At 41.4% G+C, this 18,130-nt stretch overlaps 2 protein-coding genes and 1 non-coding gene across 14 annotated transcripts in view; 1 reads left to right on the top strand and 2 right to left on the bottom strand.

The window, feature by feature from the left end:
- GRIP1 (glutamate receptor interacting protein 1) overlaps positions 1-3,452 on the top strand; it is a 716,930-nt gene extending 713,478 nt beyond the window's left edge. For 11 of the 12 annotated variants that reach the window (XM_055238452.2, XM_055238455.2, XM_055238451.2 and 8 more), the window contains one exon: positions 1,612-3,452. In XM_055238452.2, coding sequence (XP_055094427.1) covers positions 1,612-1,839 — 228 coding nt within the window. In that variant the 3' untranslated portion in view covers positions 1,840-3,452. The remainder of the gene's footprint in view (positions 1-1,611) is intronic. The other variant, XM_055238443.2, reaches the window with a different exon arrangement.
- A 730-nt stretch (positions 3,453-4,182) lies between these two features.
- HELB (DNA helicase B) overlaps positions 4,183-18,130 on the bottom strand; it is a 47,259-nt gene continuing 33,311 nt past the window's right edge. Inside the window, 1 exon segment of the mRNA XM_055238456.2 lies at positions 4,183-12,855. Within this exon segment, the coding sequence (XP_055094431.1) occupies positions 12,754-12,855 (102 nt within the window). The 3' untranslated portion in view covers positions 4,183-12,753.
- On the bottom strand, positions 5,034-5,137 carry LOC129461365 (small nucleolar RNA U13). Its single transcript, XR_008650514.1, has one exon. It is a non-coding gene; the product is annotated as a small nucleolar RNA U13 (small nucleolar RNA).

Below are 18,130 nucleotides of genomic sequence, written 5' to 3'. Positions count from 1 at the left end.
ATTTGGTGGTGTGGATCTGTTGGTGAGGAGAGATGCTAGAGCCAGAGTTAAAGATTTAGGATGCTGAAGGGTGGGGTTCAGGACAAGTTGCCCTTGGTGGCCTTATAACAAAGAAGAGAACAGAACCAAGGATGGATTCTAACAGTAACAAAACGTATGTATGTATGTATGTATGTGTGTGTGTGTGTGTGTGTGTATGTATGTGTGTGTATGTATGTGTGTGTATGTATGTATGTGTGTATGTGTGTATGTATGTGTGTATGTGTGTGTGTGTATGTATGTGTGTGTATGTATGTATGTGTGTGTGTATGTATGTATGTATGTGTGTGTGTGTGTATGTGTGTATGTATGTATGTATTTGAGACAGAGTTTCTCCCGTCACCCAAGCTGGAGTGCAATGCGATCTTGGCTCACTGCAACCTATGCCTCCCAGGTTCAAGCGATTCTCCTGCCTCAGCCAGCTCCCGAGTAGCTGGGATTACAGGCGCCCACCACCATGCCCGGCTAATTTTGTATTTTTAGTAGAGATGGAGTTTCACCATTTTGGGCAGGCTGGTCTCGAACTCCTGACCTCAGGGGATCCTCCCACCTCAGCCTCCCAAAGTACTGGGATTACAGGCATGAGCCACTGCACCTGGCCACAATAACCAAATGTAAAGGACAGGAAGAAATAAAGGCAGGAAAGGACTGAAAGCGAGCAGTTAAAATGGTAAAAGGATCAAAACGAAGTGGGGTTGTAGAACTAAGGAAGGAGAGTTTTAAGGGTGAGGAGGTGTCAGGAGCGGCAAATGCTAAACGCCAAGGAGGATGCAAACTCCAGAACATTCCTGGATTTGACAAGTAGGGTCATTTTCCAGCAGTGCAATGTGTCGGGGGGACCTGAAAAAACTGAGGAGAGAATGGGAGGTCAAGGAGTAGAACCGGCATGTGGGTGATTTTTAAAACTTGTGTTGGTGAAGAGGAAGAAATGGAAGAAGATGGGTGCGTGTATAAGCTGAAGAGGGGATAAGCTCATTTTTTAAAAAAAATTTTCTTATTCTTAGTAGAGACAGGGTCTCACTATGTTGCCCAGGCTGGTCTCAAACTCCTGGCATCAAGCGATCCTCCCGTCTTGGTCTCCTCAAGTGCTGCGATGACAGGTGTGAGCCACTGCACCTGGTGTAGCTCACTTGTAGGAGAGGTAGTTCAGCATTGTGATTCAGAGCACAGGCTTTGAGATCAGCCAGTTGGCCTGGGATTACATTCTATGACCCTTACCAACTACTGATCTAAGGCAAAGCTCTTAACCTCTTTGTGCCTTGCTTTTCTCATCTGTAAATTAGGGATAATATTCAGCACTTGGAGCACCCCCACTGTGGGTGGGGCCACCTCCTTGGCATGAGGATAGGTAGGATGTGTATGTCTTCCTTGCCCTCGAGAGTCTTACAATTTACTAGTAGACAATGGCAATTGAGCCAGTAGCCATGTCACAGCATAGTCACAAGCACAGACCTCATGGCGCTCATTTTAGCACCTTCATGACTTCAAACAACTTGTTGCACCTGAAATGTTACTCTGGGTTTTGGGAATTATGGTTACGATAATTCACAATGGCTGTTTTTGACCTTTCAGGTGAATCATGTCCGAACCAGAGACTTTGACTGCTGCCTTGTTGTGCCCCTCATAGCAGAATCCGGGAATAAGCTGGACCTGGTTATTAGTAGAAACCCACTGGCTTCGCAGAAGTCTATAGAACAACAGAGTCTACCGGGAGATTGGAGTGAACAGAACAGTGCTTTTCTCCAGCAGCCTAGCCACGGTGGTAATTTGGAGACACGAGAACCCACTAATACATTATAGCAACGCTTTTTATAAAGCAGGACAAAAGACAATATCTACATGGTGCTAAAAATCCCTTTATGATTTCTGTGACATTTGAAGCACAGATAATCACGTGGCATTAACTGCAAGCACAGGGGTCTTTTAAATCTCTCTCATGGCTCATGTTCACTTCCCTTTTCAAGTTGAAGAGGTTTCTTTTTTGGTGACCACTATGGTATATGGTGGGCAATGCCCTGCCAGTCCCAACAGTAGAGAAAAATAGGCCGTCCCCCGAACTCTACAATTAACATCAGAGGAAATTTTTTACAAGTTCATCTATCTTACTATCAATCAATCAATCAATCAATCACTTTTTAAAAAGAGAAACATCTGTTTGAAAATATTCTCTATGATGATTTCCTTAATTCACTTTGAAATCAGTTTCTTACTATGAAATCATTAATGTAAGAACTTGACCAACAAGGCTTTTCTTCTCATAGGCTGGCTCTACTAGGGGAACTAGTGTTTGGTAAACTGCTGGGACTGCCACAATGAGAGGGGTACAGGTATAAAATTAAGTTATCATCTTAAAATGTTTCAGCAATGATGCACGTAGGAGACCATAATAGGTGGTGGTAAATGTTTTGCCCACGTATAGGAATGATTTTAACTAAGATGTATGCTATTCCCTATGCAACAAATTATCAAACAGGATATGTCTTGTGACCTGTTTTTTTTTAAGGACACATTTTTAATAGCTGAAAATCTCTGATAATGAATTAGAGTGTGTAGTAAATACGAGAATTAGTTATATTATCTTATTTTTAAAATTCAAGACTAAGAACTTGAGAGAATGAAGAGTCTATTAAAATGAGGTTCATCTTAATGATAGGCAAACCAAACTCATACTGCTTGACATGTTTTGAAAACTGGTAATATTGAGGGTGTACAGCACATGTACTTAAAAATGACACTGGACTATTTTTTGTTCTGAGCCATGCCACTTACCGAAATTGTAAATATATTTTTCACAAATGCATTGCCAATTATTACCATCCCTCAAAGCAATAAATTGTAACAGTTGCTTTAAATGTTTGTCAGCAACTGTTTTCATTTGTTCAGATATTTTGAATAGCTACACTAATAACTAACTGTTATTTGGTGAATATAAAAAAATAGATCTGTATATTGATGGTAGACTCTCCATATTGAAATGATTATTTTCCAAACATTTTCATCTTGGTCAATAATTCAAACAAACAACTACCACTTAGGCAAAGCATTCGAACACTGTGTCCTTTGTTTGTTTAAGGAAATAAAAATCACCTTTCTTTTTGTGCAAAAAAAATATTACTTCAATCAATCACATTTCAGAACCGCCAGGGCAAGAAAGTATAAAGCAGAATCATGTTAAGAAAAAAGAAAAAAAGATCATGAGTCACTTAAATATGTATTTTTATTTGTAACAAACAAGTATTAAACTGTAAAGTATTTTTGTACAAATTTAATACTTTAATAGCATGGTATTTATCGTCTATGTATGGTTTTGGGGAATTCAAAATTGTTCAAATATTTGTATGGAAAAAATAAAACCCTCTACCAAATGGAATAAACAGTGATTTTAAAAAGCCAAATAAAGAGGATATGCATTATTGGTGTTTTGAATATATTTCAATGTTCTAGCCTGAGTCCTACACAATTTTTTTTGTTTTGTTTTGTTTTGAGATGATGGAGTTTCACTCTGTTGCCCATGCTGGAGTGCACTGGCACAATCTCAGCTCACTGCAACCCCTGCCTCCCGGGCTCGAGTGATTCTCCTACCTCAGCTTCCCAAGTAGCTGGGATTACAGGCGCCCGCCACCACACCTGGCTAGTTTTTGTATTTTTAGTAGACATGGAGTTGTTTCACCATGTTGGCCAGGCTGGTCTCAAACTCCTGACCTCAAGTGATCCATCCACCTTGGCCTCCCAAAAAGTGCTGGGATTACAGGCGTGAGCCACTGCATCCAGCCACAATGTTTATTTTTGTATAATTTTCTAAAGGTGAGAGGTTTTTCCTATCAACCTGAGAAGCACCACTGAAGAGTAGGAACCTGGGTATTGAAATTGAGTCCAGGTTTGATTTCAGGCTCCAGTACTTATTGGTAGTATGACATTTACTCATGAGTCAGCTTCTCTACCTGAAACTGAAGGTCATGTCTGTACCAAAGGATCATTCAGAAGATAAGGAGTGAAATATATGAGAATGGGCTAAAAACACACACAGAAATACCTCCAAGACCAATGGTACATTTACGGTAGGTGACAAATATTGATCAAGTATCACAACATCCACCTCAGAGAAAATTACATGTATTCTATGAGACAGATTTACATAAACTGTTAAAATGTACAAACTTTAATTATGCTACCTTTAAAAATTCACATTCATTTTTATACAGCTGCATTCAGTGTGCCCAAGGTTACGTTCTGAAAGGCAGAGTATTTTCTAACACAATGAGAGTCATATGACCCCAACTGACAATCTATTATTGCAAAAATCCAAGCAACTGTTCAAATTTTTATTGCACTCTCCTCACTTCTGCATCAAGCATGAGACTGAAACCAGTGAAATGTGTAGTTAGAACAGACTTTGTGAATAAAGGCAAATGAGAAGCTATATTTCATGTGAAAGACAGATATTTCAATTGTAATCAAAACTAAAATGAATCAACAATAGAAAATGGCTGTTAAAAACAAAACAAAAAAGCTCTTATGATTTCAGGTAGCACTTTTCAAATACAGTGACCAGGCCAAAGGAAGAGCTAGGGTCAGCCAATGAGTTCTGAGTACCCGTCCTCTTAAACAGGGCAGTGACAAACTATGAAATGAAAAGGTTTGGAGCTATGCCACTGGAAGACTGGCAGAAGAAACTGGAGATAAGTAGCCAGATGGGGCAGAAGAGACAAGGTCTGAACTATATAAGACTCAGGACTCATGAGCAGAGGTTCCAATGAGGTAGATTTCAGCTTAATATAAGGAAGTAATTTCCAACACCAGTGTTGCAAAGTGGTTTTCACCAAGCAGTGGAAATGTGTGTTCCACTGGTGACTGATAGGTGTTTAGCAAATGGTAAGCTGGGGTAGATGACCCTTGCAATTTTAACATGCTGGGATGAAATACTATTTGCTTCCAATTTAAATTTTAAAAAGGAAACTAGAAGTATCCTCTTTTACTGAAATATTTTTTTTTCATGACAGACCGGTAATGGGCCAGAACCATAACAAGGTTTGAGGGAGGCACATCTCACATATACACGTGAACACCCATGCATCGGGCTTATGAACTACAAAAGGATCTTAATGAAATCTTAGAGAATTTTGAATTGGGTCAGCTATTTGTATTTTGGCCAATAGTACATTTATAATATAAGAACTAGTGCTTTGGAATATTCTGTTACATAGTATTAGTTTCATTGTGTTTTTATGGAAAAAAGGTATTTTCAAGTTCTTCTTGACAGTGTGAAGCTTTACCTGAGTCCTATACCCTGAAATATAGGCAGAGTTAAAGAAATTTTATTTCTATAAGGTTGTAGTAACCCCCCTGCCCATCGCCTGCGTGTTCCAGGAAATGGCTTACTATAAAGAACCATCCTTCCCCAGGTGACTTAGATAAGACTCACAGATGTTCATCTCCCTTCCCCCATTTACTTATAACAAAATCAGACACAGACTGCCCTGAAAATTACCATTCTTTGCTTCATAAATGATTGGCTGAATTGCTTGTACTCACTGATCTAGAGAAAATATTAAGCTTCCTTCCCCCAGGCTTTTGAACTTTGACCAACCCTCAATTTAAGCCAGCATACAACCCCTCCTTAAGAGGCCCTCCTAAAAGTAATAGGACAAGAGTTAAAATTAATGAAATAGAGAATAGGAAGACAGTAAAGAAAATCAATGAAATCAAAAGTTGGTCCTTTAAAAAGATTAAAATTCATAAACTTTTAGCTAAACCAAGGAAAAAAGAGACTCAAATTACTAAAATCAGGAATGAAACAGAGGCTTTACTACCAGCCTTACAGAAATTTAAAAAACCATAAAGGAATACTATGATCAACTGTATGTCAGAAAATTAAAAAACAGATTAAATGAGCAAATTTCTAGAGAAAAACTGTCAAAACTGACTCAAGAAGAAATAGAAAAGCTAAATACAAGTAAAGAAATTTAATCAGTAGCTTTAAAACTTCCCTTGCCGGCGCAGTGGCTCATGCTTGTAATCCCAGCACTTTGGGAGGCCGAGGCAGGTGGATCACCTGAGTTCGGGAGTTCGAGACCAGCCTGACCAACATGGAGAAACCCTGTCTCTATTAAAAATACAAAATTAGCTGGGCATGGTAGCACATGCATGTAATCCCAGTTACTTGGGAGGCTGATGCAGGAGAATCACTTGAACCTGGGAGGTGGAGATTACGGTGAGCCGAGATCATGCCATTGCACTCCAGCCTGGACAACAAGAGTGAAACTCCGTCTCAAAAAACAAAAACAAAACAAAGCAAAAACTTCCCACAAAGAAAAGCCCAGGGCCAGATTAATTTAAAGAAGAGTTAATATTAATTCTTCACAAACTCTTCCAAAATAGGAGACAAGGGGACATTTCACAACTCATTCTATGTGGTCACTATTACTCTGATACCAAAACCAAACAAAGGCATCACAAGAAAAAGAAACTACAGACCAATATCTTTCACGAATTTAGATGCAAAAGTCCCCAACAAAAAACCAGCAAGCCAAATCCAGCAGCACATACAAAGGATTGTACACTATGACCAAGTGAGATTTACTCCAGGGATGCGAGATTGATTTAACATCCAAAAATTACCACACTGCATCAATAAAGGACAAAACTACACGATAATCTCAATACATAGAGAAAGGATTTGACGAAATTCAATGTCCCTTCATACACAACAACCTAGGAACAAAAGAGAATTTCTTCATCTCAATAAACGACTTAAAAGAAAGATCCACAGCAAACACAGTTAAAGGTGGAAGATTTAATGCTTTCTCCCTAATATGATGAACAAGACAAGGATATTCACTCTTGCCACTTCTATTCAACAATATACGAGGGTCTCTAACCAGGGCAATTAGTAAGAAAATGAAATTAAAGGCCTACAGATTAAAAAGGAAGCACTAAAAGCATCTCTATTTGCAGATGATATGATCTCATATAGAAAATCCTAAGGAATCCGCTAAAAACCTACTGTAACTAATAAACAAGTTCAGCAAGGTTGGAAGATACAAGATCAATATATAAAAATCAATTGCATTTCTATATAGTAGCAGTAATGAACCAAAATAAATTAAGAAAATAATTCCATTTACAACAGGATAAAAAATTAAATATTTTGAAATAAATTTAACAAAAAGCATTGTAAATTTAATAAAAGAAATATAAAACTTATACTCTGAAAACTACAAAGAATTAAAGAAGAACCAAGCATGATGGCTCACACCTGTAATTCCAGCACTTTGGGAGGTCGAGGTGGGCAGACTGCCTGAGTCCAGGAGTTCAAGACCAGCCTGGGCACCATGGTGAACCCCTATCTCTGCAAAATATACAAAAATTAGCCAGGTGAGGTGGTGCAGGCCTGTAGTCCCAGCTACAAGAGTGGTTGAGGTGGGGTGGTTGAGGAGGTTGGACTGTTTGAGCCTGAGAGGTAGAGGCTGCAGTGAGCTGTGATTGCATGACTGCACTCCAGCCTGTCTTTCCTCAGCAAATGGAAAGACATCTGTGTTCATGAGTCACATGATTTAATACTGTTAAAATGGCAATAGTTCCCAAATCTGTAGGTTTAACACACTCTTCAACAAAATTCCAGTTTGCTTCTTTGCAGAAACTGACAAGTAGATCCTAAAATTCATATGGAAATGTAGGGACCCATAATAGCCAAAACAAACTTGAAAAAGAAGAACAAAGTTGAAGGACTCACATTTCTTAATTTCAAAACTTTCTACAAAGCTACAGTAATAAAGACAATATGGTGCTGGCATTAGAATAGACATATGGGCCAGGCGCAGTGGCTCACGCCTATAATCCCAGCACTTTGGGAGGTCAAGGTAGGTGGATCATCTGAGGTCAGGAGTTTGAGACCAGCCTGGCCAACATGATGAAACCCCATCTCTACTAAAAATACAAAAAATTAGCCAGGCGTGGTGGCAGGCACCTGTAATGCCTGCTACTCGGGAGGCTGAGGCATGATAATTGCTTGAAACCAGGAGGTGGAGGTTGCAGTGAGCTGAGATGGCACCATTGCACTCCAGCCTGGGTGACAGAGTGAGACTCCAACTCAAAAAGAAAGAAAGAAAAAGAAAAAAGATGCATGAATCGGGCCAGGCACAGTGGCTCATGCCTGTAATCCCAGCACTTTGGGAGGCCGAGGTGGGCAGATCACGAGATCAGGAGATGGAGACCATTCTGGCTAACACGGTGAAACCCCGTCTCTACTAAAAATACAAAAAAAATTAGCCAGGCATGGTGGTGGGCACCTGCAGTCCCAACTACTTGGGAGGCTGAGGCAGGAGAATGGCATGAACCTGGGAGGCGGAACTTGCAGTGAGCTGGGATCGAGCCACCACACTCCAGCCTGGGCAATAGGGCAAGACTCTCTCAAAAAAAAAAAAAAAAAAAAAAAAAAAAAAAAAAAAAAAAAAAAAAAAGATGCATGTATCAATTGAATAGAATTTAAAATCCATAAATAAACCCTCACATTTACAGTCAACTAATTTTTGACAAGGGTACCAAGACAATTCAATGGGGAAAGAATAATCTCTTCAATAAATGGAGCTGAGCAATTGAATTGTCACATGCAAAAGAATAAAGTGGGATCCCTACCTCACACCATATACAAATATTAACTAAAAGTGAATCAAAGATCTAAGTGTAACAGCCAAAACTTGTAAATTATTAGAAGAAAAAATTGTAGTAAATCATCATGACTTTGGATAGGCAATAATTTTTGGGATATAACACCAAAAGCACAAGCAGCAGCAACAACAAAAATAGATACACTGGTCATCATCAGAATTTAAAACTTGGGCCTCAAAGGACACTTAGTCCATTTTCACACTGCTATAAAGAACTACCTGAGACTGAGTAATTTATAAAGAAAAGAGGTTTAATTGACTCACCATTCTACATGGCTGGGGAGGCCTCAGAAAACCACAATCATGGCAAAAGGTAAAGGAGAAGCAAGCACCTTCTTTAAAAGGTGGCAGAAGGGGGTTGGGGGGGAGTGCCACACTTTAAAACCATCAGCTATCATGAGAACTCACTCACCATCACCAGAACAACATGGGGGAAACCACCCCCATGATCCAATCACCTCCCACCAGGACCCTTCCTCGACACATGGGGGTTACAATGTGAGATGAGATTTGGGTAGGGACAGAGAGCCAAACCATATCAGATACCATCAAGTTAATTAAAATAAAATTCACAGAATGGGAGGAGAATTTTGCAAATTATGTTTCTGATAATGGACTTAAATGTTGAAAATATAAAGAATTCTTACATTTTGTGATGGTTAATATTAGGTGTCAACTAGATTGAGAGACACCTGGATGGCTGATGAAGCACTGTTCCCATGTGTGTCTGTGAGGGTGTTGCTGATGGAGACTGATATTGGAGTCAGTGGACTGGGAGAGGAAGACCCACCCTCAGTGTAGGTGGGCACCATCCAGTTGGCTGCCAGTGAGGCTAGAACATAGCAGGTGGATGAACGGAGATAAGCAGCATGCTTGATGAGTCTGCTCCCTCTCTTTCTTCCTGTGCTGTGCAGAATGCATGACTTCCTCTCCTTCTGCCCTTGGACACCAGACTCCAGGTTTTTCCACCTTTGGACTCTGGGACTTGCACCAATTGCTTCCCAGAGGCTGCTGGGCCTTTGGCCTCAGACTGAGGGCTGCACTGTCAGTGTCCCTGGTTTTGAGGCTTTCAGACTTGGACTGAGCCATGCTATCAGCTTCTCTCCTTCCCCAGCCTATCATGGGACTTTGCTTTATAATCGTGTGAGCCAATTCTCTCTAATTGTGATGGTTAATACTGAGTGTAAACTTGATTGAAGGATGCAGTGTTGATCCTGGGTGTGTCTGTGAGGGTGTTGCCAAAGGAGATTAACATTTGAGTCAGTGGGCTGGGGAGGGCAGACCCACCCTTAATCTGGTGGGCACAATCTAACCAGCTGCCAGCAAATATAAAGCAGGCAGAAAAACGTGAAAAGGCGAGACTGGCCTAGCCTCCCAGCCTACATCTCTCTCCTGTGCTGGATGCTTCCTGCCCTTAAACATCGGACCCCAAGTTCTTCAGTTCTGAGACTCCAACTGGCTCTCCTTGCTCCTCAGGTTTGCAGACAACCTACTGTGGGACCTTGTGGTCTTGTAAGTTAATACTTAATAAACTCCCCCCACCCCCACCCGACACATACACACATATATATATCCTATTAGTTGTGTCCCTCTAGGGTACCCTAACTAATACACTAATAAAGTCCCTTTTATATCCACATATATCCTATTGGTTCCATCCCTCTGGAGAACCCTCACTAATACAGATTTCAGTGATAAAAAGAAAAAATATCCAATTTAAAAGTGTGCAAAAGATCTGAATATACATTTCTCTAGGGGACATACAAATGGCCAATAGTCACATGAAAGCTGTTCAACATCACTAGCCATAAGAAAAATGCAAATCAAAACCACAATGAAATACTACTTCATACCCACTAGGATGGCTATAATCAAGAAGTCAGATGATAATAAACAATGGAGAGAATAGGGAGAAACTGGAACTCTCATACACTGCTGGTGAGAATATAAATTGGTGCAGCTGGTTTGGAAAAAGTCTAGCAGCACCTCAAAATGTTAAACATAGAGTTACCATATGACCCATCAATTCTACTCCTAGTTATATACCCAAAAGAAGTGAAAGCATATGTCCACATAAAAACTTACACACACATGTTCATAGCAGCATTTCATAATAGCCAAAAAGTAGGAAATAACCCAAATAAATGTCCATCAACTGATGAATGGACAAATTCAATGTCCTTTATCCATATACTGGGATATTATTTGGCAATAAAAGAGACGAAGCACTGACACATTACTGGTACAACACGGATGGAGTCTGAAAACATTATGCTAGTCAAATAAGTTAGGAACAAAGAACCACACGTCCACAATAGGCAAGTCTATTGGGACTAGGTAAATCAGGTTACCTAGGGATTCGGGGGAAGTCAGGGGATTACTGCTAATGAGTGTGAGGTTTCTCTTTTTTTTTGAGACAGAGTTTTGCTCTTATTGTCCAGGCTGGAGTGCAATGGAGTGACTCGGCTCACCACAACCTCCACCTCCTGGGTTCAAGCGATTCTCATGCCTCGGCCTCCCAAGTAGCTGGGATTACAGGCATGCGCCACCATGCCCAGCTAATTTTGTATTTTTAGTAGAGACGGGGTTTCTCCTTGTTGGTCAGGCTGGTCTCCAACTCCCGACCTCAGGTGATCCGCTTGCCTTGGCCTCCCAAAGTGCTGGGATTATAGGCATGAGCCACCACGCCCGGCCAGAGTGTGAGGTTTCTTTGTGGGGTATGAAAATGTTCCAGGTTGGGCACACTGGCTCACACTTGTAATCCTAACACTTTGGGAGGCCAAGGTGGGAGGATCACTTGAGCTCAAGAGTTCGAGACCAACCTGGGAAACATAGTGAGACCTTGTCTCTATCATTTAAAAAAAAAAAAAAAAAGTTCTAAAATTGATTATAATGGTAGTTATCCAATTTGATGAATATACTAAAAGCCACTGAATTGTATACTTAAAATGGGTGAAATGTATGTGAATTATATCTCAATAAAGTTATTAACCATTTATGCCTGAGGTTGCAACTTTCTGAATTTTTGCAATCAGACATTGGTGATGACCTTGAGCAGTGGCATATAAATAACTCTCACATGTTTAGTGTCCCAATAATGGACCACTAGGCATAAATGGGTTAACAGATACATTTTTCCTCTTGACTTTTTCTTTTACCATTTAATGTAAATAAAAATTTAAAAATCAAATCATTCTGAGAGAGAAATAAGTAGAACATATTCAAAACAATGTGCTCCCAACTCAGAAAGCATTTCCAAGGAAAAGTCCCAGGTACGCTGGGCCCCAGGCAGCAGTGATGGATTGAGCAGCAGTCTTGTAAAATGACCACATTCCAGCATTCTAGGAGGCATGTCAATAATATCAACAGATGTAATTACAGCTTTTCTTTGCCACTGCTTCAATCCACTGGCAAAGATAACACACAACGATCATCAAAGTTACGAAGGCATTATTCTAAAAATACATGTTTTAATGTACATCTTTTTTTTTTTTTTTTTTCTGGAGATGGAGTCTCGCTCTGCTGCCCAGGCTGGAGTGCAGTGTTGTGATCTCAGCTCACTGCAACCTCCGCTGCCCGGGTTCAAGCGATTCTCCTTCCTCAGCCTCCTGAGTAGCTGAGATTACAGGGGTGTGCTACCACACCCAGATAATTTTTGCATTTTTAGTGGAGATGGGGTTTCACCATGTTGGTCAGGCTGGTCTCAAACTCCTGGCCTCTGATGATCCACCTGTCTCAGCCTCCCAAAGTGCTGGGATTACAGGCATGAGCCACCGCACCTGGCTTAATGTACATAATTGTATAAAAATATATATGTATATAAAATATCGAATCTCTTCACTTATGTCCAGTGCTACCAGTTCTCATGATGACATGTGTTGAAATCATTAATATTTTCTTTGATTAAATGGATTTAAAACACTTGCTAACACAAATACCTTAAAACTCCAGTTATAGGCAACTTGTTTTATCTTGGTACTTTGACGTTACGATGTTCATTTTGTCTCCAATAAAAAAAAATAGTTACTCTGAACAATTTGAAATAAAACTAAGTTTCTTGATTATCTGTAGGCTTGAAAAGTTGCCTGGGAATTAAATTATTCAGTCTCAAATTCTGAAGTCTGGAAGACACTTGTGGAGATTCTCCCACCTGTTAGAAAAATTAAAATAACAAAGTTAATTTGGTAAAAATGTCGTCAGTCTACCCTATGTACTTGTATTCCTTCCGCTTCAAAAAAAGAAATCATGCACCTTCCCCAACCCTTGAAAGGCTTGAGCAACCAAAGCAATTGGCTATCAGCTCCTTGTAGGATCACATCTGCTTTGCTCACTGTGGTATCTCCAGCACCCAGCTCTGGGTCTGGCATTTAGAAGTAACTATGTACTGAATTAGTACGTGTGTCTAACTTCTAAAGGTGTAGACAGAGCCCACTACATAATTTGGCAGCCCAGTCCAAAATTAAAATGATGGCCCCTTGTTCAAAATCAAGAATTTCAAGATGGTGATTACAGAATTTTTTTTTTTTTTTTTTTTTTTTTAAAGTGTGGGCCTGAGTCCTGGAGGACTGCCCATGTTGCCTGCCCATGAAGTCAGTTCTGGATGCGTAAGATAAAACATTGCAATGCCACAGTCATATTCTTTGTGCTATTGATGATTCTGAAGTGGGCCAGTATCGTCATGATGAAGTTTCACCACCATAAAGAAACGAAAAGAGTAAGCACAATTCAATTATAGGAAAAGGGTCTTTTTTGGAATTGCCTCTCTTTTCTGCTCATGTCAAAAGCCTTATTCCAGGACCTCTGTAAGAGATGACAAGTTTAGTTTCAGAAAAAGATGTTTTCCTGAGATGGAAATTCTATCAAAGAGTTGACCTGGGGTACAGAATGGAACTTAGAATCAGCAGGCATTCTACTGTCCAAGAGGGAAAAAAGAAGAAACTTCCCCCTCCACCCTCAACTATGTCCATTTTAATCACTTTTCCCACAAAACTTGACCCTCAGCCTCTTTTCCCAATCTGGTTAATGGTGCTGGATCCACTTAGAATCAGCAGGCATTCTACTGTCCAAGAGGGGAAAAAGAAGAAACCTCCCCCTCCACCCTCAACTATGTCCATTTTAATCACTTTTCCCACAAAACCTGACCCTCAGCCTCTTTTCCCAATCTGGTTAATGGTGCTGGATCCACCTGTATGCCTTAGCCAGAAGTCTTGGAGTTATCCTCAGGCCCAACCCCACCTGAATCCAACTGATCATTAAGTCCCATCAGCTCTATCCTTAGCATCTCTTCTCCATCCCCATTGCTACTACCTAATGTTAGAACCTCCTCATTTTGCCCAGGTTACTGAAATAATCTTTTGGCTGAGAACTCATTCCCTACTCTCTCCCTAACCATCATATCATCCACTAAACCTCAGTCAATGTCACCTTCATAAATTTCAATTCACAGAGCACTTAAAATGCTTCTACTATTCTCAATTGCAATCAGAAGAATGTATGACTTCTTCAGAAGACCCTGTGTCCATCCTCCCTGCCAGTTCCTGTGTCTGCGGCCCATCCTCTCACTGCGCCCTGTGCTTCAGCCATGGTGTTCTACACCTGTAGTCTCCTAATGTGCCAGGACTCCACACACTGTGCCCTGTGTTAGACCGACTCTTAGAGAACCTTTTCCCTGTGCCATATCCATTTGGGGACAGAGGATATAAGTATTCCCCGTTTACAACTCAGCCTGGTTCTGGCAGGTTACACCAGCACTCTCTCCCCTGGGTTCCCCCTGTGGCCCCTTCTTACCTTTATTACAGCCTTGGAAGCTTAAAGACTCAACTGAACAAGTCTGCTGCCAGCACTTAAAGCAATTCTTACACTTCTATTGGAACTACATTTGGAAATTATTTATAATCCCACCTTTTTTTTTTTTAACACAAAATCCACTACCCAAATTAGATCCTCTAACTCATAAAACCAGAAAGCAAATGTCTTTGGGTTATTTCCTAAACTCAGAATAGGTCTCAATAGAAGCTTGCTTCCCTTATAAACATTCAAAAGGATCTTTTACTGCCTCGAAAGCAATTCCAAAAGGAATTGTCAAACTAAAGGGGGGCACTACAAGAATAAAAGTGTGACTTTCAGTACAACCTGAAAGAACGATATTCTGAATGTCTGATTTTTTTTTAAAAAGTTTCATCGCCATATATTCTTGACTCATATTTTGATCACTAAGCATTTTTGAGGTATTACCATGTGAACAGCAATGGTACCAAATGTTCTAGCAGATCAAAAATGATACGCTGTCCCCAAGAAGCTTGATTTACAGCGTCAAACAAGGTTACTGCAAGTGCAGTACAGAAGGGGTGTGTGCCCTCCTACAGGAGTTCAGAGAAAAAAGAAGCCTTCAGGAACAACATAGAAACTGAGCTGGATTATAAGAAGAAGAGAGGACGGCGTGAGGTGATCAGCTTGGAACTACTTTATCTTTCCTCTGCTATATATACCCAATGTACTACACCCATTCCTTCTGGTTCTCATGGAAAAAGGATCCTCTGTCCCTAATCCTGTCTCAGGGCAACCCCTCTACTTATTCTCTTGATTTTTCCCATCTTACCCACGTCAGGACTCCAATTCTGCAATTATCCTCTCTCCCTGAATCATGAATTTCTGGTTCTCCATTGGACCATTCTAGCAACATACTAAGATGCCTTAATGTACCCATCCAAAGTAAACAAACCAATAAAGTTTTCCTTGACCACAAGTCCTCTATTCAGATACAACCACCTTTTCAGCAGCCCTCTTCAAAACCTACCTCCACTGCTTCCTCCACCCTTTTGGCTCCCATTCTCTCACCAGCCACCTCAGTCCAGGCTTTTGTTCCCTCCCCACAGCCCTGGTTTTCCTTCTATCTCACTCACACTCCTTTTTAGTTCCTCCTCCTCTTCCAGATCTCTAAAAGCTGGGAATACCCCAGAATTCTGTCGTCAGGCCCCCTCCTCTATCTGCAGTCTCTCCTGAAATTAACTCACCTAGTCCTTTCAATATCACTACATGCCAATGATTCCCAAGTGGACCTTTCCTACCCTACTCCCTGCTGAGGCTCTAAACTCCTCTACCAACCACTGACTTACTCATCAAGTCCAGGTACATTTCCAATTAGTACCTTAAACAACAGCACGCCACAAGAGAACGCTTTATTTCCCCAAACGAGTTCTCCTCACATCTCTCCCATCTCAGGAAATGGCACTGCTATTCCCTAAATTGCTTTGGCCAGAAATCCAGGAATCATCCTGGATTACTTTCTCTTTTACCTCATCACATCTAATCAGAAAGTCATACAGACTCCATCTCCAAAATGCATCCACACTCCAACCACAGATTACCAGCCCCGCTCTTTCATTAGGCTCTCCCCACGATGACCTCCTACTGGTCTCCTCACTTCCCCTTCACTTTCCACAGTTCCCTCTCTACGGAAGCCAGAGGGATTGTTTATTTTGTTTGTATGTATGTACGTATGTATTTTTGAGACAGGGTCTCATTCTGTCACCCAGGCTGGAATGCAGTGGCACCATCACAGCTCACTGCAGCCTCAACCTCCTGGGGTCAGGTGATCCTCCCACCTCAGTCTCCTAAGCAGCTAAGACAACAGGCACTCAGCACCACCCCCAGCTAATTTTTGTTTGAATTTTTGGTAGAGATGGGGTTTCGCCATGTTGCCCAGGCTGGTCTTGAACTTCTGGGCTCAAGTGACCCGCCCACCTTGGCCTCCCAAAGAACTAGGATTACAGGTGTGAGCCACCGTGCCTAGCCTTGCTTTTTTTTTTTTTTCTTTTTGAGACAGGGTCTTGGTCTGTCACCCAGGCTGGAATGGGATGCCACAATCACAGCTCACCATAGCCTGGAACTCCTGAGATGAAGCAATCCTCCTACCTTAGCTTCCTGGGTAGCTGGGACTACAGATATGCACTACCACGTTCAGCTAATTTTTTACTATTTTTGTAGAGATGGAATCTCACTATGTTGCCCAGGTTGGTCTCAAACTCCTGGGCTCAAGTGATCCTCCCGCCTGGCTCCTGAAGGTGTTGGAATTGCAAGTGTGAGCCACCACACCCAGCAGGGATTGTGGTTTTGTTTTTGAGACAGGCTCTTGCTCTGTCACCCAGGGTGGAGTACCGTGATGCAATCACAGCTCACTGCAGCCTCGACCTCTCAGTCTCAAGTGATCCTGCTGCCTCAGCCTCCTGAGTAGCTGGGACTATAGGTGCATGACACCATGCCCAGTTAATTTTTGTATTTTTAGTAGAGATGGGGGTTCACCATATTACCCAGGCTGGTCTCAAACTCCTGGGCTCAGGCAATTCTCTCACCTCTACCTCCCAAAGTGCTGGGATTACAGGTATGAGCCACCATGCTGGGACTATGTTTAAGCAGGCATCAGATGATATCACACATCTGCTTCCAGCCCTCCAATGAATTCCCACTGCGAGCAGAATAAAATCCCAACTCATTCCTGTGGCCCTGCCCATCTCTCCAACACCAGCACCTGCACCCTCTTCCTCGCTCACTAGCCACCTTAGCCCACCTTCCTCTTTGTTTTTTGTTTTGTTTTGCTTTGTTTTTGAGATGGAGTTTTGCTCTTCTTGCCCAGGCTGGAGTGCAGTGGTGCAATCTCAGCTCACTGCAACCTCTACCTCCCGGGTTCAAGCGACTCTCCTCCCTCAGCCTCTTGAGTAGCTGGGATTACAGGTGCCTGCCATCATGCCTGGCTAATTTTTTGTATTTTTAGTAGAGAAGGGGTTTCACCATGTTGGCCAGGCTGGTCTCAAACTCCTGATTTCAGGTGATCCACCCACTTTGGCCTCCCAAAGTGCTGGCATTACAGGCATGAGCCACTGCACTAGGCCAACCTGCCTTCCTCTTTGAATGAAATCATTCCCTTTCCAGGCTTTGCATTATCTACATTCTCAGAGGCCCCCATGCTGGCTCCTTGATAACGGTCAGTGCTCAGCTCACATGTCACCTTTTTAGGAAGGAATGACCTGGTCAAAATAGCACCTCCTGCCCACCAACCCCTGCCATTCCCTATGTCCTTGCCTTGTTTTTCATCTTCATAGACTCTTAATCTGAAATTTGATTTTCTCTTGTATTTATTGCCTATGCTGGAATGTAACGTCCACGAAGTCGGCACTGGTGTGCTTTCCTCCCTTAACATTTAGATCAGTGACTGGCAGGTTTTTATTTTTATTTTTTCAACTTTTTGCTAAATGTTTTTTTCAAATGCTGAATGAGAGGAGACAGAAAAAGGCATTCAAGATGAGGGACACAGCAAGAGTCAAAAGGAGGATGAAAAAGTTTGATTCATTTTAGTGAGTTGAAGACACTAGCTTGACAAAAGCAGAAAAAGCATAGTGGGAAATGAAACGTTGTTGAGAAAACTGGAA

The sequence above is a fragment of the Symphalangus syndactylus genome, chromosome 13 (genome assembly GCF_028878055.3).
Source record: "Symphalangus syndactylus isolate Jambi chromosome 13, NHGRI_mSymSyn1-v2.1_pri, whole genome shotgun sequence".
Lineage (NCBI taxonomy): Eukaryota > Metazoa > Chordata > Mammalia > Primates > Hylobatidae > Symphalangus > Symphalangus syndactylus.
This window is presented reverse-complemented; position numbering and strand designations above follow the sequence as displayed.